This window comes from Rhineura floridana, chromosome 11, assembly GCF_030035675.1.
Source record: "Rhineura floridana isolate rRhiFlo1 chromosome 11, rRhiFlo1.hap2, whole genome shotgun sequence".
Lineage (NCBI taxonomy): Eukaryota > Metazoa > Chordata > Lepidosauria > Squamata > Rhineuridae > Rhineura > Rhineura floridana.
Genome location: NC_084490.1, coordinates 37,406,906 through 37,431,786, shown reverse-complemented (window position 1 = coordinate 37,431,786; position 24,881 = coordinate 37,406,906). Strand labels below are relative to the sequence as shown.

The following is a 24,881-nucleotide window of genomic DNA, read 5'->3' as shown; positions in this document are numbered from 1 at the left end:
GGAGAAGAGCTCTTGCATAAGTTACCTGTTTTTAGGTGTGGTGAAAGTTGTTAAGACAATATCCTGGTCACCAAGACGGAAAACATCTGTAACTGAGCTTAAGATGTTAAAGTGGAAGGGTGTGTCACCAGGAACTGCACAGACCAGTCGTGCCTTCAGGAAGGAAGTCCATTCTTTCTCAAGCATGGCTATATTTCCACCCATGTCATTCTTACAAACTCGAGCTACTCTGGACACAACTATCTACAGGGCGGGAAAACAGGAGGTGAGGAAAATGAAGACATTGAAAGATGTATTATCAAAAATTTTTTTCTGGTGTTCTACTTTTCTCTTTTCAAATATCAAATAGCACTGGATAGAGGTTTGATTTGATCCCATTGTTCACCAGTGACAGATAATGAGCCTTTTAAGTGGAGATCATCATCCCGGTCTAGACCTGTTAGTCATTGTTTTACATATGGAACCGTTTTTCATTATTTTTAGACTTTTCATGCTTTATGGTTGCAACTGTTTCATTTGTTTTTATATTGTGTATTTTATTCTCACGATCCACCCTGGGACCTTGTGGTGGAGGTCAGGTTAAAAAAAGAAGGATCTATTTACAATATTATCCAACACTGATCAAAATATATCACACTATGAAAGATAAGCCTCCAAATGTTTTATACATTTTCATAAATTCTTCAGAACCATTCTCAGCTCATCTAATAGCTATTTCCATGCAAAGCAGCCCACTCAGTTTCCTCTTCCCATATTTTTAAAAAGCACATTTTATAGTCAAAAATGATTGTCGCTATATACTGTGATGTGTATGTTCACTATTTTAAGAATTGGAGCATCAATATGTATTTCTTTATGATTGCCCTCCACCTCTTTAATCTTATTAGCTTTAAAAGCTACATGGGCAGAGCAATCCTGAGGCTGTGGAGGAGCACAGTGGAAGATCCCCCACTACATCCCAAGTAGAAATATTAGACAATTCCAGTGAAAATGGAAATGGGAGTGGAAATTGATGTTCACTTATTTATCTCATGTTTGGAATGGAGATCAATCCAGTGCATTCAATTGGTATTCACTGTTGTTGTTTTCAGTGTGCAATCAATACATAATTGATTATGCCCCCCCCCCATTTGCATTGTGTTTCCTTGGCAATGAAATGAATTGTGTGAACAAATGTAATGAAAACATAATAATTTTTTAAGTTACATCAATTTGTCACAGCAGACAGTGAGACAAATAACAGTTATTGGCTGAAGAGAAACTCCAATGAAACGGAAACAGTGCTGCATGTGACAAATACAAGGTGGAAAGGAAAATTATGCCTTTCTATATGCCTAATCCCAAGCCCTGTCAGCTTGTGCCAGTCAGGTTAAAAGGTGAAGGAGGCTGTGCTGTCTTTCCTTTCATTATGCCAGCTCGGCTGGTAGAAATCTACCAGCGTCCCACTCAATAATACCCCATTCTGGGGCTTTCCACTTGCTAATGCCTGTGGGATATCTACTGGCAGTAGCGTCCTGCCTGTCTAGGGAGAGTTAGGGGTCTTCATCATGGCTCAAGTCCCCCAGTGACACCCCTCTCTACCTATAGCTGCTGGTGGAAGGACAATGGATTGTGTGTGTGTGTGTGTGTGTGTGTGTGTGTGTGTGTGTGTGTGTGTGTGTGTGTGTGTGTGAGAGAGAGAGAGAGAGAGAGAGAGAGAGAGAGAGAGAGAGAGAGAGAGAGAGAGAGAGAATGTGTGGCACACATTTATTGTGGAAAATTAATTCTCTCTCTCTCTCTCTCTCTCACACACACACACACACAACACAAACAGATGCACAGTTGTGGAAGCTAGCTAGACAGACAGGATTTCCCATAGTGTATGCACACACACCTTTCCAAAATATCATTTCCAAAATAATTGTATTTTAAAAGCAAGGTTGTTCTGATGGTCCACCAAATACAACTGCTTTCCTGTTTGAAAGCCAGCTTCCACATGGTTCTTGGGAGCTCTGAATGAAATCAGTCTCCAATACACTTTTCAGCTTAATGGGGAGAAAGAAAGAAAGGAAGGAAGGAAGGAAGGAAGGAAGGAAGGAAGGAAGGAAGGAAGGAAGGAAGGAAGGAAGGAAGGAAGGAAGGAAGGAATTCACAACTTGTCACCAGCCTCTGCCATAATGTTTTATATCAGTATAATGTATTGATGTAGACTGTATTATAATATATTCTAATCAATCTTTGAAATGGCAAGAACAAGCATCTCACACAGGGGTCATATTATCATTTATGTCTCTGATATCAAGGTCAATGGAAACAGATAAGGATGTAGTTCAGTGGTAGAGATTTGCATGCAGAAGACCCCAGATTCAGATTCTGGCATCTCTGGGTAGGGCTAGGAATGTCCCCTGTCTAAAACCATGGAGAGTTGCTACTAATCAGTGTAGCCAATACTGAGCTAGACAGACCAATAGCCTAACTCAGTATAAGGCAGCTTCCTGCGTTCCTCTATTTGCAAGATGATTCTTATCTTGTATTGATCTATGAAGAGTTTTTACTCCTTACCTTTTCCACACCATAGTATTCTACTGAGACTTCTTGAAAGAAGAAGTAGATATAGATGCCATAATTGATCGCATGGACAAAGGAAGGTTCTGCAAAAAAGACAGAAAGTTTTGATCACAGTCATGAACATGGAGTAAGGACTGAATATAATGCAATGCAACATGAGTTTAAAATGAATGTTAATGTCTGTTTATCTAGCATTGGGTGTGAAGCAGGGTTTTTTTTGGGGGGGGTCATGTTTTTTTGCATGCTTTTAGCCGTATTTGCTCCATATGTTTTGTGCATTAATCTGCATTTTAAAAAACCCTGAATTTAAATATGTGTTTAAAAATAGTTTTAAGGGTATTATCTCTCAAAATATGCATTCCTAAACCAATTTTGAGCTGTTTTTGAAATGAGAACTTAAGCATTGTCTCCAACTAAGTTCTACTCAGAGTAGACATATTGACACTAATGAATCCAACTTAGTCATGCCCACTAATTTCAGTGGGTATACGCTGAGTATGAGTAGCATGGGATACAACCCTAAATCTTTCTGCCCAGCACTGTGATGCAGCTTCAAGACACTCCCTGCTCAACAGGTTGATGTGGAAGGCACAGAGAAATCAATTAGAATCTCATCTCTATCATCTCACTGGATGGATGAACCTTTCCACAGTGACCAGCACTGCAATGGGTAGTCAAATCAGCTGACAAGGGAGGGCTATGTGTATGTGTCCTGGGTCTCTGTGTGTCCTAAAGGTAAAGGTAAAGGTGTCCCTGCACTTGTAGTTTGGCTGCATGCATATGTTTCCTTGCTAGGAACAGGCACACATGAATACCTACATGAATTTCTAGTTTTTGATATGATTTCTTTAAATAATTGTATAAATTGTTACCTGTATATGCATTGGTAAAGGTAAAGGTGTCCCCGCACTTATAGTGTGAGTTGTTTCCGACTCTTAGGGTGATGTCTTGAGACATTTACTAGGCAGACTGTATATATGGGGTGGGATTGCCAGTTCCTTCCCTGGCCTTTCTTTACCCCCCAGCATATGCCGGGTACTCATTTTACCGACCACGGATGGATGGAAGGCTGAGTGGACCTCGACCCCTTTTACCGGAGATTCGACTTCCTCCTTCTGTTGGAATCGAACTCCGGCCGTGAGCAGAGCTTCGGTTGCATTACCGCTGCTTACCACTCTGCGCCATGAAGGGCATACGCATATATCCTCTGAATGTGTGTGTCCTTTGTATATGTGATTGTGTTTGTGTGTGTGTGCATGTGAATTTGTGTTTGCAGGGGTTGAGGTGGCCACACACCCACCATTGGCATGTGGCTGCAAGAGCCCATCCATATGACTGTATAATCTGCAATGTAAATGCTTTGCGTCCTCACCATCGTACATATGACATTGCAAGTGAGTATAGATTTGTGTTAGGAAATCCGCATTAGAAATACCCTCGAAAAACTGATAAACTTTCCTAATATAATCAGTTCATTAACATCCTTGGGCTTGGATGCAATGCTGCAGACTTTCCTGCAATAGGCAGTCCATGGGCGTTCCTCTATCATATACCAAGCCCTTTGTCTCCTTCCCACCCAATAGCACATCCACAAACCTGTGCATGCGTGGGAATTAAAAAAAAAGACATTCCTTTCTACGTTCTTCAAAAAAGAGGGCAAAAAGCAAACAGTTGTTATGGACCAATCACTGAAAAGGGGTGGACTTAGGGGAGCAGACATTGCTAAAACAACAAACAAACAAACCCACACATATGGATGCTTGATAATCAGGTTTTCACAATAATCCAACCAACAAACAAGGCATGTATGGATCTCAAGGCCACCAACAAAATATGGAAAACACGGATTTTACAGTATAGGTATAGATGGGCCCCAAGTGTGTTGGCCAAAGGCGAATGTGGTCCTAGGGTTGAAAAATGTTCACCACCCCTGCCCTGGTGGTACAGTAAACAAATGTTTAGATTGTGTTGTATTCTGATGGTACTTATAGTTTCCTAAATATTGAGCACCTTAGGAAAATCAATAATGGAAAAAGGTACGTGCAAAGAAGGTAATTTTGTCCCCTCTACATAACAGAAGGTATCGCTGAAATGAAGTTGTTGGCTGTTGTGTGCTTTAAACATCTTTTTGTTGTGAAGATTACTACTGGAAGTGAGAATGGGTCTGTAAAGCAGAACAGTCAAGGTAAGTCAAATAATACATTAAAGGTCTGGCAAAAATTCAAGACTTTAATCAAATATACACCACTTAGATTTTTTTATTAAACAATGTGTGTGTGTGTGCATGCATACACACACATACTCTCTCTCTCTCTCTCTCTCTCTCTCTCTCTCTCTCTCTCTCTCACACACACACACACACACACACACACACCAACAAATTAATTTCTTTTTTGTTTACTCACCTTTCAACCACCTTGAATCAGCCCAGACTGTCCGCAGTTTTGGTTTGTCTCCAAGGCTCCGATAAATGAGTATATCTTTCCTAAAGAAGTCTCGCACAGTGGCAGAATATAGATTGTCATCTTTAGGGTGGGAGAGAAAAAGAGAATGAAAGCAGAGTAATTACATTTCCTCATCAGTCAATGTGATAGGCTAGGATTCCCCAGCCTAGTGCCCTCCAGATATCTGGGACTACAACTCCCATCAGCCATCATGTCCAATGGACAGGGATGATGGATCTGGAGTCCCACACATCTGGAGGGTAGCAGGTTGGAGAAAGCTGTAATAAACAGTACTAGCAGTGTTCAATACTATTTTGGATACCATCCATTTTGAGATGACATTATATTCTTTCGATGTGTGGACTTCCCCCTCCCCCAGCACAGAGGAACAAAAAGAGGAGTTTAACTGGGAGAACATCTAAATTAATTCCAAGATTAGAGCATGTGACGTTTTGCTGCAGCTTTCAGCTCCGTCAGTTCATTGCTTTCTCTTTATCCTCTCTGTTACCATTACCCATGTGTGCATTGACAAAATCTATAGGGCTGTTCAAGCAATTGATCTTGGTGAATTCCGATATGAAGTGAGCTGGATGGTGCCTCCTAGATCAGGCATGGGCAACCTCCACCCGATGGCCCTAATTGGGCCTGGCAAATGTGTCTATTTGGCCCACGAGGCTGCTTTCCTCAAACCATGCCCATCTGTACCACATCTGACCTCATAAGTGATGTCGTGTCAGGTTGACAGAGACATGGCTGCCAACAAACAATCAACAATGGGAGCAATCCTGCTGGGATTAGCTGTGCTATAGAGTTCCCCACTGGAAACTCCATAGCACAGCCAACTCCTGCAGAAAACAGGACTTGAAGTCAGCTTCGATAATCTGATTGGTACTGACTTCAAGACTGCCAGGACTGGCTAGGCTATTGAGTTCTCTATTTTACCATTTTTTTTTAATTATGATGGTTCTATGTATATGTTTTAATTAGACTATGGATTTTAGTTGTGTTTTATCTCCAAGTTTATTTCTACACTTCTTGATGAAGAGGATTATACATTAAATAATACATAATTATTTTTGTCACTATACATAGCTTATAATAATAATAATAATAATAATATTTAATTTGTGTGTCGCCTATCTGGCAGATAGCCACTCTAGGCGACGTACATTAAAATGGGATAAAATACAATAGTATCAAATGCAGTCACATTAGTCTCAATAAATAAAATACTGGACAGTCATCAATACATTTATAAAACATTTACATTTACAGCATATAATAGATGACAAATCATGGAGATTAACCCATCCCAAGGATCTCAAAGGCCTGTTGAAATAGCCATGTCTTCAGGGCCTTAGGTAAAGGAAGCAGATTTAGGGGCAAATTACCCTGTGCATCTACTCACTTAATAAGTCTTAAGTTTGATTCTGCTTACAGACACAGCAATATGTGGGCAGGACTCTTCCCCCCCCGTTCAGAATACTGAGAAACTGATGATTCAATTCTACCAGTATTTAGAACAGCCAGCCATGCTTTGGGGACTGGCTTATTTATTGATTGATTGACTTTTCCCCAAAAATCTTTTATCCATTTTTCTGTCAGCAAAACTGAAAATGAAAATGGCTTATAGGTTGAAATGTTAGCAAAAGGATAGCATGTTAAAACAACATAACACTAGCAAAGAAATCATAATTCACTAAGAGGCACATGTTACTATATTCTTCCAAACTACACAGGAAGTGGATTGGATTGTGAAAGACCAACCCAATTTGTGTTTGCATTTTTACAAATTTGTAGGGCAGGACAATATCTCAGAGAGGAGGTCAGGTCTCCTGCTCCCCAATTTCCCTGCTTTTTAAAGTTCGATAGAAATGTCTGTTGGCTATAAGTATGTTCTTAAACCACAAGGTTGTTTGCATTTTAGTGAATTTTTGTGCTTTTTAATCCGGGTGGTAAGAAATGGGATCCTGTGCAAGTTTGCTGAGAATGGATTGAACATTTGCATGCTTACTTAGTTCGATGGAATTTACTCTCCTGCAATCATCTAAAGGATAGGTGAAACTGACCATGGGAAAGAAGGAGAAGTGGAAGGGGGGAGAGCTGGAGTGGGAAGGGGAGTAGGGGGAGAGGGATGGGAGAGGGAAAGGAAGGGGAGAGGGAAGGGAAAGGAGGATTAATCATTTGCATGCTTATTGAGTTAAGGGGATTTACCTCTGTGCAATCATGCTTAGGATATGTGGAACTGATGTGGGGAAGGGGTAGGGAGGATAGGAGGGAGGAGGGAAGGGGAGGAAGGGAGAGGGGAGGAGTAGTGGGAGAGGGGGGAAGAGATTGGGTGGATGGGCCATGGGCAAAGGGAAAGCCCCTTTCCTTTCCAAAAGGAAAACATTGTTAACAGTACCATTTTGGGGGGGGTCCCCCATCTTTTTATTCTACAGCAGGCACATGTAGTCTTCAGCCCAAATTTAAACTAAAGTTGTCCCTGGCCATATCCAAACCAGACATTTATTCCACGTTAAACAGTCATGGCTTCTCCTAAAGAATCCTGAGAAGTGGTTTGTGAAGGATGCTTAGGGTTAGGAGATGCCCTGTTCCCCTCACAGAGCTACAATCCACAGAATTCTCTAGGAAGAGGGGCTGAGTGTTAAACCATTCTGGTCACTGGAGCTCTTTCAGGGGAGTAGGAGTCTCCTCACAATGAGTCAGCATCCTTCACAAACTACATTTCCCAGAATTCTTTGGGAGAAGCCATGACTATTTAAAGTGGAATATATGTTTGGCATGGATGTGGCCCCCTGATTAGCCAAGCCAAACAGCCGTGACAGTGAACACTGACAGTTGGTTCTTACTGAACATGTTTGTGCTATCATACTTCAATGTTAATTTTCTTAAATTAAGTAATAATCATTTTTTAAACTTTTAAGCTACAGAAATCAGAGTAAGGGGCAAGATCAGTAATATGATTACAGGTACTCTGTGAACACAGCTGATTTTTTTTTTTTTTTTCAATAATTTTTATTCAGATTTTCATAAAACATACAAGACAAAATCATAAAACATTCAAAGACAAAAAACAAAATCAAAAATAGTTAAACAAAAAGAAAAAAAGAAAAGAAGAAAAGAAAAAAAAAAAAAAAACAAAAATAAAAAATAAAGAGTAAAATATTGACTTCCCATTTGTCAAAGATCAAATCAGTTATAAGTCTATAATATATAGCAATCCTGTCTCTTAAGTCATATTATAAAATCACTTTCCTCCAGTAGTTATCTTACTTAATCATCAAATCTCATAAACATTACTTTATTCTTTCCACAAAAAGTCAAAGAGAGGTTTCAATTCTTTAAGAAATATATCTATCAATTTTTTTTTCCAGATAAGCATATCGATTAATCCATCTCATTACTAATTATGATAATCTTATTGTCATAACCATAGTCAAAATAAACATTTCAATTAATCCATCACATCAGAATCTGTTAGGTTCAGTAATTTCAGTAGCCATTGTTCTATTATCTCTATTAGTTCCATTTTCCATCTTCCATCTTCAGTAGTCTTGTTAAGTCCAGTAATTTCAATATCCAATCTTCCATTATCAGTATTCCATAATAATCTTGCTGTCAAAGCCATAGTCATATAATAAGAGTCTGATGGGAATTACCTCTATCCCAAATATTTTCTTGCCATCCATTCTGAATAAGTTGCTGAAATACTGCTGTAAAATCATATCTCTGTTCTTTTTTTCAAAATACACTGGGTCATCTCTTAAAAGTTTTTCCATTGTCACATGGCTGCAGTTAATTCCATAGATTTTCTCTATATTGGGCTCCATCACATCATTCCAGTCCAGAAGATAATCCATGCCATTGATAACTTTATCTCTAGAATCTTCATTAATTTCTTCAGAGATAACATTGAGTTCCAAACAATAGATTTTATTTCTAAAGTCCATAGACTCCAAATCTTGTTCCTGTTCCACGTTTGTTCCAATCTCCGGGATCTCCTCTCTCACAGGGACCCCTATTCCAGTCTCCAGGGTCTCCTCTCTCACAGGGACCCCTATTCCAATCTCCGGGGTCTCCTCTCTCACAGGGACCCCTTCCAGGGTCACCTCTCTCACAGGGACCCTTATATCTTTAATCTCCTGCTTCATTTTACTCAATTCAATTTTCGTTATCTCAATCTCATTCATTATTCTCTGAAACATAGTTATTTCCAGATTCTCAGCCACTTTCTTAATTGCCATTTTAAAAGAAAAATATAGGAAAACCACTTCTTATTTCAGCAACAATTGGGTTAATACTCCAAACTTGGTGACATCACAGTATAAACAGAGCAGACAGCCTTATCTCTCCAATAGTTAAGTAAACAAAATGCAGTTCCCAGGATCGAAGCAATTAATGGCAATCGTCAAGAAACAGATTCGTCAAAATAAAATAGACCAAAAAGAGAGTAGTCTCAAAACAGTATAATATTTTTCAAAATAAAAATCTGGAATAGAAATCCCTCTTCTGTGTGTATCTTTAGAATGCAAATCCAGGACAGCTTTTTGCAACAAAAACAGAGATAAGCTATTAATTAGTGCGTAGCAGAGAGAAGTTACGGCTCCCCAGTGAGATGTCAAAAACCGATCAATCTGGCAAATCTCTTTTAAACAGCAACAATTTAAGTCAAGTAAAAGAAAAATATAGAAAGAAGGGTGCTTGCCTGTTAGTGCGTTCTCTCTTAGAAGATAAGATGAACGTTCGCTTTAACAGATAGAGCTTGCTGTTGAAAATCCGTCCCACCTTCGTCGGCTGGACCTCGTCCCATAAATTAATGAGATCTGGTCGTCCCAACAAAAATAGGCTTTGAGGTTAATCTCTTCGTTTCTCCCTACCCGGGAGAAGTTTAATCAGTCAAAAAAAAAAGAAAAAACTGACTGATATATCTGAATAAGCTTCTTTTGAGGCAGGAGCCCGTCTCAAAAGCAGGCACAGGCTAAGTCACCCTTCCCGGAAGTCTTCTAACACAGCTGATTTTTTAATTAATTTCAACACATTATGAGGCCACTGAGAGAGAAAAAGTTCACCACAGGTTTGGATTCTTTTACTCATGTTTCAGACTTTAAAGTCTGGATTCTCTCTGAGTGTTTTGTGTATTGCCACAAAAACTTAGAGGGTTGTTAAGCAAGTGTTTCTGAGTTCAGGACTGTAGGTTTTGTAAGATTTTGTTTTGAAATGAGCTGATGGGAAGCAGCAGAATGGCATAGGGGATTATTTTCAATTTAACATGGTGGAATGTTAAAAATCCACATTGGCTATAGTGTACAGCCACTCTTGTGGCTGTATAATGCTGCTCAACAATAATGCACTTCTTGGGACAAATGAGTCTTAAATGAAGTAGGCATATCTCTCCTGGAGGATTCCATAATCATTGTTGGTGTTCTCTTGGAGAAAAAAAAAAAGGAGCTCAGGAATTGTCCCACAGGGACTGGCAGTCCTTCTCAGTGGCTCTTGTGATAGCTTTAAAACAACTACAGAAGCGCAGCATTTTCTGAGTGTGAGAATAACTGTATTGCACTAAGCACTTTTTTAAAAAAGCTATATTTGTTCTTCTTTATTACCTGCAAATAATGCAACATTGTTATCCTTTCTATCATAAGGGCACCTGCCAGCACCTTTTATGTCATCTCCTTCGGGCTCCAGAGTATCCACCTAAAATATATATAAAAACATGGAATCTTAGCACAGAACTGACTGCCTCTAATAGGATCATTGATGCTGCTCAGAACAGACAGCAAGATTGATGTAGCATTTCTGTCATTGCCTTCTGGGGGGAATATTGATAACAGCTGACAAAAGAATGCTATAAGGACTGAAAAACTGCAGACCTGCCCTTTTCTAAAGGCACAGTAAGTGACCCTCTCATATTCCTTGCATTTATCCTCACACACCTGAAAAAGCCAAAATGGCCTTAGTTGTTTCTCCTTCCCTAAATAGGGCAGCAAAGAAGAAGGGGTGTCACAGTTCAGCCATTATTATACAGGCTTTCTGACAGCATGACAAGTTAGAAAGTGCACATTAGCCCATATATCTTGGGAAAGAAATGTCTGCAGAAATAACAAAGAAGAAAATTGATATTTTTCACATTACTGTACCATAAAATAAATAAATACAATTCTGTTATTTCCTCAGAAAAAAACAGCTTCTTAGGTGGAAGACTCCTTGAGAGTTGTCCATTATATTTCTTACAGTGCGCATTAATATACAGTACAGTATACTGAGTATTTCCCAAACTGTCACTGTGAGCCTTTCTAAGTCAATAAAATAACTTCCCAAGTCTTTTCCTTTTTAAGATCACTTTGCACTCTTCTGCTCCGTTCTTTGGCTTAATAAAAAAGAGGACATAAGGTTATAAGGGAGCACCAATCAAATTGAAGGAAGCAGAGCAAAAGTTTTTGGTGGAGAAATACATGGTTGCTAGTAGAGATGAGAACATTCTTCAAAACATGCCTTGGATTAATCTGGAATGAGCTCAAGTAATATTTTCTGAATCAATCTTACATGGGAGAGAGAAAAACCTTTACAGGAGCCCAAATTCAATGGGGTGGAGTGGGTGGGGGTTCACTTGACCTCATCAGAGGATAGGACAATTCCACCACTCTTGGCTTGGCTGCTGCAACCTCTTACTTTTCTTCTATGTGATGATGTAGCTCATTACATTGTTTAAAGGAAGCTGCCAATGATTATTCTGCAGCTCTGATTTTAATCTGAGCTGGAGAATAACTCAGGCTGTAATGATTTCCCAAGTATGGTTTGGGAAAGATTCACCATCATATTTAGCTGCTTCCCACTGAAATGTGAGGGAATGTTCTGTATGTGCAGTGTGACAGTGTGTGCCTAAAATTCTTCAGCATAGCAATGAGTGAAAACTCTGCTTCACAATAAGGGATGTCAAGCCAGAGCAGTTGTAATTATTAAATTTACAAGTTAATCATTTGCTATTGTAGGCTTGTGCTGCTTCCCCCTAATGCTCTGGGCAACCTGTCATCTCCCAGATGTTGCTGGATGCATGATTACTCCCATCACGGTGACATTAAAGTTAGTCCACAGTGGTGACCAGATGCAAAGGAGAATAGGGCTCCTGTGTATTTAACTGTTGTGAAGAAAGTGGTGCATTTGTTCACCCCTTCAGTATTGTAACATGCCCACCTCTGGCGATCGCAGTTTTCTCTTTGTGGTGACTACTGTGATCCTTGTCAAACAGTCAACAATATCAGGATTTAAATAGGAGTGTCTCTAATATCTCAGCTGGTATGAGAGCCCTGCTTTCTTCTTATCTAGTCACCCTAAGTCAGGGATGGGAATCCTGTGGCTCTCCATAAGTTCCTGGATGACAACTCCCATCATCCCTAATCATTGGTCACACTGGCTGACGCTGATGGGCATTGGAGTCCAACAACATCTAGAGGGCCAGGGGGTGCCCGTTCTCCTCTATAGTAACGAGATGTAAGAAATAGTGTTGGTGGAATTTTTCTTTTGAATGAAATTAAGTTGACATTAGTACTTCATGGTTCTTACTCCACCCTGATAATGTACGGGAAAACTTATCATGAGCACATGTGCATTCTTACAAATTTAATGCATACCTTATAATGCCTGCAGATGGGATTGTAGGCATTTGTCCCACAAGCAAATAATGTATCATCATTTCTTTTTAAGAGAACCTTAATAAAGTTCCGACATTCCAGCTGAAAAAAACAGCAATAAGAGACTTATGATTTCAGAAAAAGAATCACATTAATACATCGCATTAGGGAAGGACGAGTCAGTCTACTTCTGGTCTCTGCCTCTTCAGAAAGTGCATCGAATGCAGCCCTGAAGGCCTCTTAGAAGGTTGCTTAGAAGAGTATGTGGACCTCAGGCTGCAACAAGGTCCCCACCCCACTCCAGTTCAGTCTATTATATTTTGCTTTTGCATTGCATTGAGTTTTGTTTTTGTAAAAAACCATATGCAGAAAAAATCCACTTTTAAATACATATTTAGTGTTTATCAAATACCTATTACAGTATTTTCTCTAGAAACACATTTCTGAGCACATTTTTTCTCACAATATTTTTTGAATGATACTTTTCAAAGCCATGAAATGCATCAGAACATGTGGGTCATGGGTCATGGTAAAGCAGAGTGGCAGGACATAGGAATACAAGACACTGCCTTATACTGAGTCAAATTATTGGTCCATCTAGCTCAGTATTGTCAACACTTACTGGCAGCAGCTCTCCAGGGTTTCAGACAGGGGTCTCTCCCAGACCTACTAGGAAATACTGAGGAATGAATCCAGGATTTTCTGCATGCAAGTCAGATGTTCTACACCTGAACTATAGCCCTTCCGCCAGGGACAACTGAAAATGGCTCACCTCTGGTCGACCCTTTATCTTGCATGCCTCTTCATCAGCCTCACTGGATCTCCATACCGCTGACTGCAACGATTGAGAAAGAAATCAATCAGAAGGTGGCTGTCTTTGATTTCCAAAGTGAGCTTGCATGGGGGCAAGATGGCTGCTGAATATGCACTTGTCGAAAGATTGAAATTACTGTTTATGTATTCATTTATTTTTACATTTCTAAACTGCCTTTCATCCAGAAGGATACAATGACAACAACATCAGCAACATAAACATTCATAACCCATCATAAAGCAATAGAAGCTAAAAAAAACCCCAACAACTAAAACCAGTGCATTGTTTCGTCAGTGGGCAGAACATATTCTCTTACTTGAGACTGGGCTAGTTGAACCCGAGCCCAGTATCTGTTGGGAGATGTTTTCATTAGCACATGACTGCTGCCTCTGCCTTTCCCTACCCAGGGTAAGTTTTGTGGAGGTGGGAGGGGGATATCCAAAGGCAGGGGGTAGATGGCAGAGGCAGATTTCGATGACTTGCAAGCCTTCAAAGTGAACATGCATAAGACATCAATTGTTTGTGAGTGAAATGGTTACAACGCCCCTGTAGTCTGGAACACCCTCCCCTCTGCAATTCAAGAAGTGCCATCACTTCTCAGTTTGGGGCACATCTTGAAAGCTTATCTTTTTGCCCATGCCTTTCTTAATCCCTAAGATGGGGGTTTATTTTTACTTCTGTGTCTTTGTGCTTCTGCTGTTGTATATTACTGTTTATGTTTTAATGATGAGTTCAATTCATTTATCTCATAATTTTGTGTGTAAAGATTTTATATCATGTTCTTATGTTTTGTTGTATATTGTACACTGCTTAGATTATTTAAATGTTAAGTAGTCTAGAAATGTTCTACATTTTCTAAATGCATAAAATAAATAAAAGGACTGATGCATTTTGGAGCAACTGGTAGGATGTTCATGCATTCCTGTTTTTCCCACATCAGAGGAAGACTATGGATGCAGAGCATTTTGCTTAATTTAGACTTCTCTCTGTCTAATCTGTTTAACTAGGTATGTGATCTCTGGTTTTAAATGTTTACTTTTTTATTGTACTAGGGGCTGTACCCTCCTCGCTCTGCTTAGCACCCCTCCACTCCTCCCACATTAACCCCCTAGACCTTTCCCATCTCTACCCGATGCAACTACTAATCTCCCTTTTCACCTTCCAAACTGCATTTCTGAAGCCATATCTGCCTCCTGTTCTGTAGCTCCATTGTTTTCATCTTCATTTCCAAGTCTATGCTTCATCCTCCCCATAATTTGGCAACTCCCCCTTGCGCACAGACCACCCCCATGGTAACCTCCTGCATCTTCCTCCCCTCACACATTGCAACTACTAAGCATCTTTTCACCCTCTGTCCAATTATGAAGCTAGCATCCTCTCCTATTCTGCAGCCCCTTTCATACCCGTTTCATCTCCATCCCTTTCCCATGCCTCCTATTCCCTCCTTTTGCGCAACCCCCTTTTCTCATCCATCCCTTTTCCTCCTTCTCCCCCTCTTCCTCTTCTAAACTCCCCCTTGCCCACAGACCACCATGCCTCCTCCCCTTCTATTATGCCACCCCCATTTACACACACATAATTATCACCTTCACCCCATTTTTACTATCTCCTACTTCCTCATTTTTCCTCTCTCTTGCACACAGAGCACCACCATTTCCATGTTTCCTTCTGTTCTGCAGACACAGTCTGTGAAGATACATGCTACTGTGTGTTTCAGATGAAAGACCAAGCCTGTTAGCTTGTTCAGTTAGAGAAGGTTATGTTAAGTTAATGGATGTTGCACATAAATGGTTGTTTGCTGGTTAATAAAATACCTGTTCTAAATTACTGCATTGACTCTGAAACTTCCTGCTGAAGACAACACATGGTACCAGGTGTGAAATACATTGTATGGAGGTACTATGATGCTATATTTTCTGGATACTATGGTACTATACTATCTGAGGGGTCCACATCCTTTATCTCTCTCACATGAGGAATGGAAAAGAGAATCTTGAGAACAGTGAGAAAGGAGGGACACTGAGAGGAAGAAAGTGGCTGTTGTAAACAACAGAGGTTTGAATAAAACAGGGATGGAGGAATATGGAGATGAATATGGCAAAGTTTGAGTACAATGAGAAAGTAGTTGGGAAAGACTCTGTTGTGTTACTTTCTGTGTTGTCCACATCTGTGCTATTTTTCCTTGTTAATATATTTTTTAAAACCCCACAATCTGTTTGTGGGGTTTCTTCCCTTCCCAATCTATTTGTCATAAACCTCCTCCAATGGGGCTGCATGATGACACTCTAACATTTTTATTATATGTAAGATATACTGTATGTATGGTTGTTGTAAACTGCTTTTTATGATGTAGCCATATCCATATATTTTTATAAATAAATAATAAAGATGAAAACAAGCAAATTAGATAAAGGCAAACATTAACAAAGTAGATACAGATCTGTAAAGGTTTTCTTATCTTCTCATTTGTCACTGTCTAGTTAAATTTAGTTCACAATGAATCAAAGATGTGCTTGCCACATTGCCTGAATCTATTACAGAGGCACATACAAATCGAGTGCAAGACAAATCTAGCACAAGTTGCCTGCTTGGAGTACTTGAAGTCTTATGGTTAAATGCTGTAAATACTGTAAATGCCAGGCTGACTCTAAAAACTGAAATTTAGCTAATAAATTATTTTTCATTAAATCTTATTTAACCAAAATTTACAGCTATCTAAAACTGTACCCAAAATGGGGTACAATCATAATTAACAATGGGAATAAAATAATAAAAAAGCAGCAAAACATCTGGGGAAAGGATAAAAGCAAAGCCTGACATTAGAACTGTAAACCTAAAACTGAACCAATAGAATACCTGTCTAAACAGGAATGTCTTCTTGACCGCCCACTTGCAAGGAGCAATCTCTCATGTCTATGGCACAGAGCTTGGAAGCTTCAGAGCCAGCCCACTGGGCAACCATCTCAGACAGCAAATGCTGGGGGGGGGAGTAGAGGCAGCTCTCCTAGCTGCTGCTGTCAAGCCCCCTAGTCATACCCTTCTGTTGGAGGACTGAGCTGTGTGTGTCCTGTGCCCCCTGGGCCATCAGAAGGTTATGATCAGTAGCTCTTAGGGTGTGGCAAGGTGTGTATGTGGAAGAATTGTAGCTGAGTTGGTGATATGTTGTGGGACTGGTTTTAGCTTATGCATTCAGCTGATGTGGACAAGGTACTGGCAGCTACATGTCTGACCACATGCCCTCTTGGCCCTCGTCCTTCCTGGATTATTAAATCAAGCAGAGGGGGCTTGGCTAGTTGGGTTCAGAGTGTTGTTAATGCTACACTATGTGAGGTGGAAGCCCCTGCTGCCTTGAAAGAGGCAGTGGTGTGGCCACTCTTGAAGAACACATGGACTGGAATAACTACGGAGCAGTTACAAAAAAATCCCTTCGTTAAGAAGGCTTTGGCAAGAGTTGTGGCAGGGCAGCTGCAAGCATTCCTAGATGACATGGGTTATTTAGATCCACTCTAGTCTGAGTTCATGCCTGGCAATAGGACTGAGTCACTGTTGGTCAACCTGATATATGACCATTTTAGACAGTAGGAGGGGGGCAGTGTGACCTTGCTCCTGTTTCTTGATCAATCTGTGGCTTTCAGTACCATTGACCCTGGTATCTTCCTGGACCAGCTCCATGGAATGAGAATTGGGCACACTGTGTTACATGGGAAGAGTCTTTTTCAGCCCCCTGGAAGTTATGCTCTGGGGTGCCACAAGGAATTATTTTATCCCCAATGCTACTTAATATCTGTAAGAAGTCCCTAGGAGTGATCATTAGGCATTTGGAGGCAAGGTGCCATCAGGATGCTGATGACATTCAGCTCTATTTCTCCATAACATCTGAGTCAGGAGAGTCCATGAGGGCCCTGGACTGGGTAACTGAACACAGTGGTGGGATGGATGATGGAAAATAAGATGAGTTTGATGGAAAATAAGATGAGCAAGACAGAGGTACTGTGGGTGAGCAGTTCCCATGTCAGAGAAATTGGTCAATTGCCTGATCTGGATGGATTTCCACTCCCCCTGCAGGTACACAGTCTAAGAGTGTTTCTGGATCCAGCTTCATCACTGGAGGTCCAGATAGTTTCAGTGGCTAGAAGCGCCTTTTATAGCTGCACCTGGTATGCCAGCTATGGCTGTTCCTGGACCAGGAGAGCATGACAACAGTAGTTCAGTCATTGATGACTTCAAGGCCATTTTACCATAATGCACTCTGTGTGAAGCTTTCCTTGTCCTTCTCCCAGACATTAGTGCAGAATGCTGCAGCACAGTTACTAACAGGAGTGAGATACTGTCAGCATATAACACCTCTGCTCAGAGATCTGCATTGGTTGCCTGCTTGTTACTGGGCCAAGTTCAAGGTAGTACTATTGATACAGAAAGCCCTCAACAGCTTGGGACCAGTTCATTTGTGGGATCACCTTACCCCATATGTGCCGACTTGACCACTGGAATCTACAGAACTGGCTATGCTACAGATGCCACATAATACTTGTTCTGCAGTTGTAAGAAATCAAACTTCTAGTGTGGTAGCACCTATACTTTGGAGCTCCCTTCTTGATTGACATTTTAATATTTCTTATAGTCTAGTAAGAGGTTTTATTACAATCAAGCAGTATGTAGGACTTGTTAAATGGAGGGGGGGAAGAAAAATTATACTCAATGGAACTTACTTCTGAGTACTTCCTACACAGTACTGCGCTGTACATCACATTATCCATGATTTAAAATGCTAGCAGTTCTAACATCTCTTCCACACCATCCTCCTTGACCAAGGCAATTTACAAAGGAATGTTGGGAAACTATGTGGACCAAAGAGTTTGAAATTGACAGAAATCTACTTACTTTTCTATCAGTCATATAATCTGTAAATGATTTGTCCAGGTCAATATGAAGGATATGTTCACTATAAACAAAGGAAGAAAACATGATACAAAGATTAACCACCTGATGAAGTGGACTGTAGTCCACAGAAGCTTATGCCTGAATAAATGTATCAGGGAATGATCCAAACTGAAGATCCGCCAGAGAGGAGGAGAAGGATAGAGCGGCAGCCATGGAAAAAGCCTCCCCAAGCCAGGCCAGACCACAGAAGAGGAACCAGAAGAGGAGGTGCCACACTGTGGGGCAGGTGACAGGCTGCATGCTAGGGTGGCTGCAAAATCCACTTAGTTTTGACTGCAGGAGGTTGGAATTACAGTAATTGGAAATTCACCCATTGCAACTTGCAGCCTTCCCCACAGTGTGGTGCCTCATCTTCCTGTTGTTCTTCTTCCTCTGCCACCTGGCCCTCCTGGGGAGGCTTCTGCCGTGGGACTGCTCTTATCTTTTCACCCAGGATGGGCCCCTTTCCTCCTGCCTCCTCCTTCTCTATGATGCCAAGGGTGAGTGGCAGGGCCGGCTCCAGGCATGCGGGGGCCCTTGGGCATCAGCTTGCCCTGGCCACCGGTGGGTGGGTGTGCACAAGCATGTGCATGTGTGTGCACATGCGTGTGTGCACAGCCCCTCTGCCCCCCCCACGGCCCCCTACCTGTCCAGTCTTTACCATTGCCCTTAATGAAGATGGCGGCCACGGTTTCCCTAAGGGGAATGAAGCCTCTGCCGCCATCTTTGTTGATGGCACACGTGCATGTTATGCACGCACATCTCTGCCATCAACTAAGATGGCGGCAGCGGCTTCAGTACCTTAGGGAAGCTGTGGCCGCCATCTTCATTAAGGGCAATGCTAAAAAGCCGGCTGACAGGTAAGTGGGGTGTGTGGAGGGCCCCTCAGGGGTTCCTGTAGCTCTGGGGCCGTAAAGCCAGTGCCCAACCTGGCCGCCCTTTAGAACCGGCCCTGGTGAGTGGGGTAGGGCAGATTGGTGGCGGGGGCAAATCCCATCCCTACCCCCCCCCCACACACACATGAAAATGTCACTGAACTTTTTGAATGCAATTTCTTCTCGCATTAATTGAGAATTGGGCGGGGGAGAAGTAGGGTTGCCAGGTTCTTGGCCTGAGACTGATCCTGTATCTTTAGGAGAAGAGAGTCTTCTGAAAGAATTCCACCTTGTGGTTTTTCTCATTACAGCATTGCAATAACACCTGCACTTGGCTGACTTTCTCTTCTCCTAAAGATACAGGATCTGTCTCAGGCCAAGAACTTGGCAAACCTAGGGAGAAGTGTGGAAGGAAGAAACAGGCAGCTCACCTTGTACCAATGTAAAGACTTCTGTCCAGTATCAGTAGCTGATGTATGCTTATTATGTCCCTTTCTGTGACACCTACATACACTGGATATATTTTTGTATCTGTAGAAAGACGAGAAAAGATTGCAAGGGGAAAAAAGATTACAAGAACTAGAATGGGGGTGGGGAATGTTTTTCAGCCCAAGGGCATCATTCTCTTGTGGGGAGTCTTGTGAGGTCAGTGTGCCAGTGATAGGTGGGGGTCCCAGGGAAAAGGGGGCAGAGCAATGAATGTGACTCTTACCTTTCTATAGGTGGCTACATTCCAGCCATGCAAAAATCAGAGGTTTCTTTACACACACATATCTCCGTTCTTCAGCTAGGCAAGTAAGGGGTATTATCACAGTTCCAGGACATATTCCAGCCAGGCAAAACAGTATGGCCTGGGGAGGGAGATTAGCCTAGGGAGAGTGCCAAGAGCCAAAAAGAGAAACTTGGAAGGCCACTTTTGGCCTCCACGCCTGAGTTTCTCCATCACTGAACTAGAGCTATCATGTAAAAAGCCAAGTATGAGTTGATTTGACTCATTTGAGGGCCGTTTTCATACAAGCAGTAGATCAGCAGATCTTTCAGAAGACTTGGCAACAGTGTCTTGCTGACCAGTAAACTATGAGTGCAGGCCTGGAGGAAAACAAATCATATTGTAATTTCCTACTCTTTCATACTCACACTTCTCCTCCACAACAGTGATTGGGCTAGGCTCAAAGGGAAAAGCAGCTCTTCCAAAATGTGACAGTGTGAAGTAGAGCAGCACGACCTCTGCCTTCATAGTAGCTCAACAGGGAGACTGTACCTTTATGCTTCTCCCTGTGAAAAGCAAGCAAGGGCATAACGCAGGGGTAGCCGATACAATGTCCTCCAGAAGTTTTGGACTACAATTCCCATTGTCCTCTCCCATTGGCTGTGCGGGTGGAGACTGATAGAAGCTGTAGTCCAAAACATTTGAGGGGCACTACACTGGCAGACCCTGGCATAAGGACTTCCTATAAACTCTTTTTTTAATACTATGTAGTTTAAAATATTTGTTAGACACTCTTCAGCCTTAGTTCCTTAAAAACACTTTTAAAAAAAATATACAGCACCAAAACATGGACAAACCACAGGCAGCAATAAAATTACAACATAAAAGCAAAGATAACTGTAAAAGATCTCTAAAAATTAAAAATGAAGTGTTTTTGTGTGTTTTTTGCCTTGTGCCAAAACATTTTCAGGAGAACAAGGGATGGAAAGATCTGTCCATTTCAGTTCTCTCACTTACTTAATTTTTCCAATCTTAAATTTGGTTCTGCAGATTTTTGCAGCAACTTTTGATGTTTTAAAAAATCCTCATGAAAATTCTTAATCGTTTTAGTGCATATGTTTTCTAGAAAGTATATTTTTGTATGCCATTTGTGTATTCCATTTTCACTAATATACTCATTTGTATGCACACTTTCTCCTAATATGTGCATTTTGGTAAACACTGATTGGAGAACTGCAATGGAAAATTGATAGTGTGCATTTCAAAGGATGGCCATGTTTCGGTTTTCATATTGAGTTGGAAAGTGCAAATTTAATAAATTTGGCTTTAAATGCAAGCTGAATGGAATTTATCCCCCATCTCTAAGAGAATAAAAGATACGGTGCTATAACAGAAATGGACCTGCCTTTTCGCAACACAAAGAAATAGCATTTATATGCACACTTTACCCTGGTATATGTGATTTTGCACATATTATTTGGCTGGAGAACAGCCTTGGAAAATGTGAAGTATGAATTTTGAAGGATGGCTATGTTTTGCTTTTCCAGAAAACTGCAAATCAGGTAATTTTGCCTTTGAATGCAAACTGAATTGAATTTCTCCCTCATCTTCATTGAGACATTGATGTGTGACTTTGATCGAATATAAGCAACCACCTCCTTTAGGAGAACTTAACTGAACATTTCTTTGTAGGCATGGCAAGTTTAGAAATAGACTCTATTCTGCTTATAGAGTGCCTAGAGCAAGGGACCTTTAATTTTGCTGAGTTAATCTGTTCTCCAGTTCTCCAGCAATAGTAATACTAGCAGTAGCCTACTTATTTGGGGAATATGCAAACTAAGGGAGCAATCCTAACTCAAGATCCACCAAGACCGAGGAAGTTAGGATCTGGCAGATCTCTGGCTCAGCTGGCCAGTTGGCGGCTCATCTGGGCTTCACCAGTGTAACAGACTCATCCCAATTTAGCAAGAGATATGGCTGCTTAATTTGCTCACCCCAGTTCAGCTGGGGTTCAGCTGGCTAAGCTGCAACTGGTGTAACTAATGCCAGTATAAACTCCAAGAAATGTGTGCTCCACAGAGAGTGGCAGACTTGGGACTGGGGAGGGCAGAGCTTACACTGGATCTTAACTCCATTCAACTCAGTCATGTGATCTGGCAACCTGGCTGAACTTACACCAGTGTAAGTCAAACTCTATTTTACAGGATTGCTTTCCCTCTGCCAGCCTTGTGCCAGCTCACTTGGCAGTTGACGCGCTCCTGAATGGTGTTTGGATCTCACATACTTTACATTGGCTTCCATGATTCCGGATGCTCTGTAGATCTCTCATATAGATGTTAGCTCAGTGCAAGTCCCTTTGAAGGAAGTAACTTAAACCATAATAATGCCACCACAGAGTTTTGAAAAGGGTATTGGTTCTGCAATTTCTGTAATTGCATCAGAGGTTATAATAAATATCATGGGTGCCAGCACAATATAGCTGGCATGGACAGCAAAAAAAGAGGTGTTGTTACTTTGTACCAGTGAGTGCTGTCCCCCAAACAGCCCTGGATTTATTCAAGGTAAAATGATATTTGACTTGTTAATACCATAGACACCATAGTGTAATATAAATACATTTGCATAACTCCGGGTTCTTTTGTCTGATACTTGGGGTGCTTGGGGGCAAAGTTGTTGGTTCAAGCACAGATTGATACAGAACACCCTCTAAGCTTGCTTACTAAATCAATGTGATAATTGTAGTTGCCATACAATACCAATTACAGCTTGTCAAGTCTTCAAGAACAAGAATCACCCTGGTCTGGAGCAGTGGCCCTTTGGAGCTAGCTTGAGTGTCAAGTTGTTCTTTTTCAAGCAAACTGAAAAGCCTAAAACAAGTTCTCTAATATTTATAATACCCCCGCCCCCAAACTGTATACCATTTTTGATTTATCCTCCCCAGCAATAACTCTAACCCAACACAAACCAAAATAAAGATTTCACCATGTTCCTGCAATGTTTTAGATGCATGGTACACAATGCTTACTGGATGTCTTATCTTGACTCCCTGTTCCAGGCACAAAATGTGCAAAGTACAAGGCCTGCCTAATAGTTGTCTTAGAAAAAAAGACTAGAAACAGGGAGAGAAAGAAATGGCCCCAGGCCTAACACTAACAACCCTGCTTCTCAGTTTTGACAGCTCTGGCTTCAAGATAAAAATCAGCAATGGTTAGGAAGTGACATCATGCTCCTCTAACCTCCTATTTAAATTACTGCAATGTGTTGTACAAAGGGCCAGCGCCAGAGGGCAGCCAGGTTGGGCCCTGGCTGAGGGCCCCTGAAGGGCCCCTCCTTAGGATGGGTGGGTAGAGCTCCTTTCCACAATCCATGGCAGCATCAGCTCCCAACCCTGCTGCGGATCATAGAGAGGAAGCTCCCAGGCACCTCCCTACTACCGTGCAGGCCCATGATGCCTTCCTGCATGCCCCACCTACCTTTCACTTGAAGTAAATGCTGGCCACACTGCGGATGCATGCCTGCCATCAACCAAGATGGCAGCCAAGGTTTCCCTAAGGGGCTGATGCCTCTGCTGCCATTTTGGCTGATGACAGGTATGCATGCATGTAGCACACATGCATGCCATCAACCAAGATGGTGATGGAGGCACCAGCCCCTTATGGAAGCTTTGGTCGCCATCTTGGTTGATGGCAGACATGTGCGCACAGAGCAGGCAGCATTCACTTCAAGGGAAAGGTAGGTGGGGCATGCATGTGGGTGCCAGGGCCCAGGGCAGGCTGGTGTCCAAGGGCCTTGGCATGCCTGGCACCAGCCCTGGTTGTACATTTAAAAATGGTCCAGAAAGTGTAGTTGGTCCAGAAAAGGGCCACAAGATAACTAAATGGGAGTGGGCATTTCAGTCATATTTCACCAGTGCTTTTATAACCTGGACAGCCTCCTAGTCTGGGCCCAGTTTAAAATATAACCTCCTTCCATCAACCCAGATCTTCAATCAAAGGTTTGAGAGCTTAGAGCTCCCATCAAATTAAATTGGATGGTTAGCTACTAGGAAGAGGGCTTTTGTGATGGTGGCCCTCCAGCTTTGGAACAGCATCTCAGAGAAGATGATCTGGCCCCAGTAGAGGCTGGTGAGGTGGTGCACATGGGGCTACAATGTTGTCCCAGCTTCCCAACATCGTGGGCTGCTGCTGCTTGCTGAATAGGAAAGGAGGCAGGGGAAGGAGCAGGGAGATCGGCATATGGCAGCATGCCACAGCAGGAGCTTTGCATTGGCTCCATGACCGCAAACCACTCTGAGCTCCCTGCAGCTTGTCCCTGCCACTCCGTCATGGTCCCCAAGGAGAATCTCTGGCAAGGTTGGAGAATGGAAAAAGGGTTACCAACATTGGGAAGGACATTGCCAGCCCTGATGAAGGAAATGACGGGGTTTCAGAGAGTGTGTCTCCAGAAGCCTCGAAGCCAGCTGCAGGAGTTATTGAGGAAGGCTCAGACAGCCTTTCCTTGTCTCAGCCAGCTGGTAAGGAGTCTCTGCAGGCACCAAGGCCAAGCATAATGGCAAAAGAGATAAATGCTAACAAAAACATTAAACTCTCAGGCTAAGGAAAATGAAAGCGACTCAGCAGAGTCAGAAAGTGGCATGTCTCCAAAGTCATGGAGGATAGAAAAGAGTCTAAAGTTTTTTTGGGTCCTCTCCAGGTCTCTGGATGAGGCACCCCCATCTTTGTACTCTTAGCTTTCATTTAAAAACAACATTAAGTTCCTAGGTGGCCTAGTTCAAAATATATTCACCAGAATGTCAGCCACCGTCCCAAACTTCTGTTAGTACTGGCTGCTCTAATCCCCACCCTTTCAGGTTTTTAGCCAATAAGTGAAGTCAGGGTTGTGATTGACAAGGGATTTGTTGATCCCCAGGGAATAGCCCAACCCCATTTCAAGTTCTGAAAA

At 41.8% G+C, this 24,881-nt stretch overlaps 1 protein-coding gene across 1 annotated transcript in view; it reads right to left on the bottom strand.

The window, feature by feature from the left end:
- LOC133368004 (semaphorin-6A-like) overlaps positions 1 to 20,468 on the bottom strand; it is a 28,408-nt gene extending 7,940 nt beyond the window's left edge. The window contains exons 1-9 of the mRNA XM_061592087.1: positions 20,369 to 20,468; positions 19,663 to 19,762; positions 18,318 to 18,378; positions 13,395 to 13,457; positions 12,623 to 12,724; positions 10,598 to 10,688; positions 4,953 to 5,072; positions 2,542 to 2,630; positions 26 to 243 (exon numbers count right to left, since the gene is read on the bottom strand). Coding sequence (XP_061448071.1) covers positions 26 to 243; positions 2,542 to 2,630; positions 4,953 to 5,072; positions 10,598 to 10,688; positions 12,623 to 12,724; positions 13,395 to 13,457; positions 18,318 to 18,378; positions 19,663 to 19,762; positions 20,369 to 20,468 — 944 coding nt within the window. The remainder of the gene's footprint in view (positions 1 to 25; positions 244 to 2,541; positions 2,631 to 4,952; positions 5,073 to 10,597; positions 10,689 to 12,622; positions 12,725 to 13,394; positions 13,458 to 18,317; positions 18,379 to 19,662; positions 19,763 to 20,368) is intronic.
- Positions 20,469 to 24,881: the final 4,413 nt, after the last annotated feature.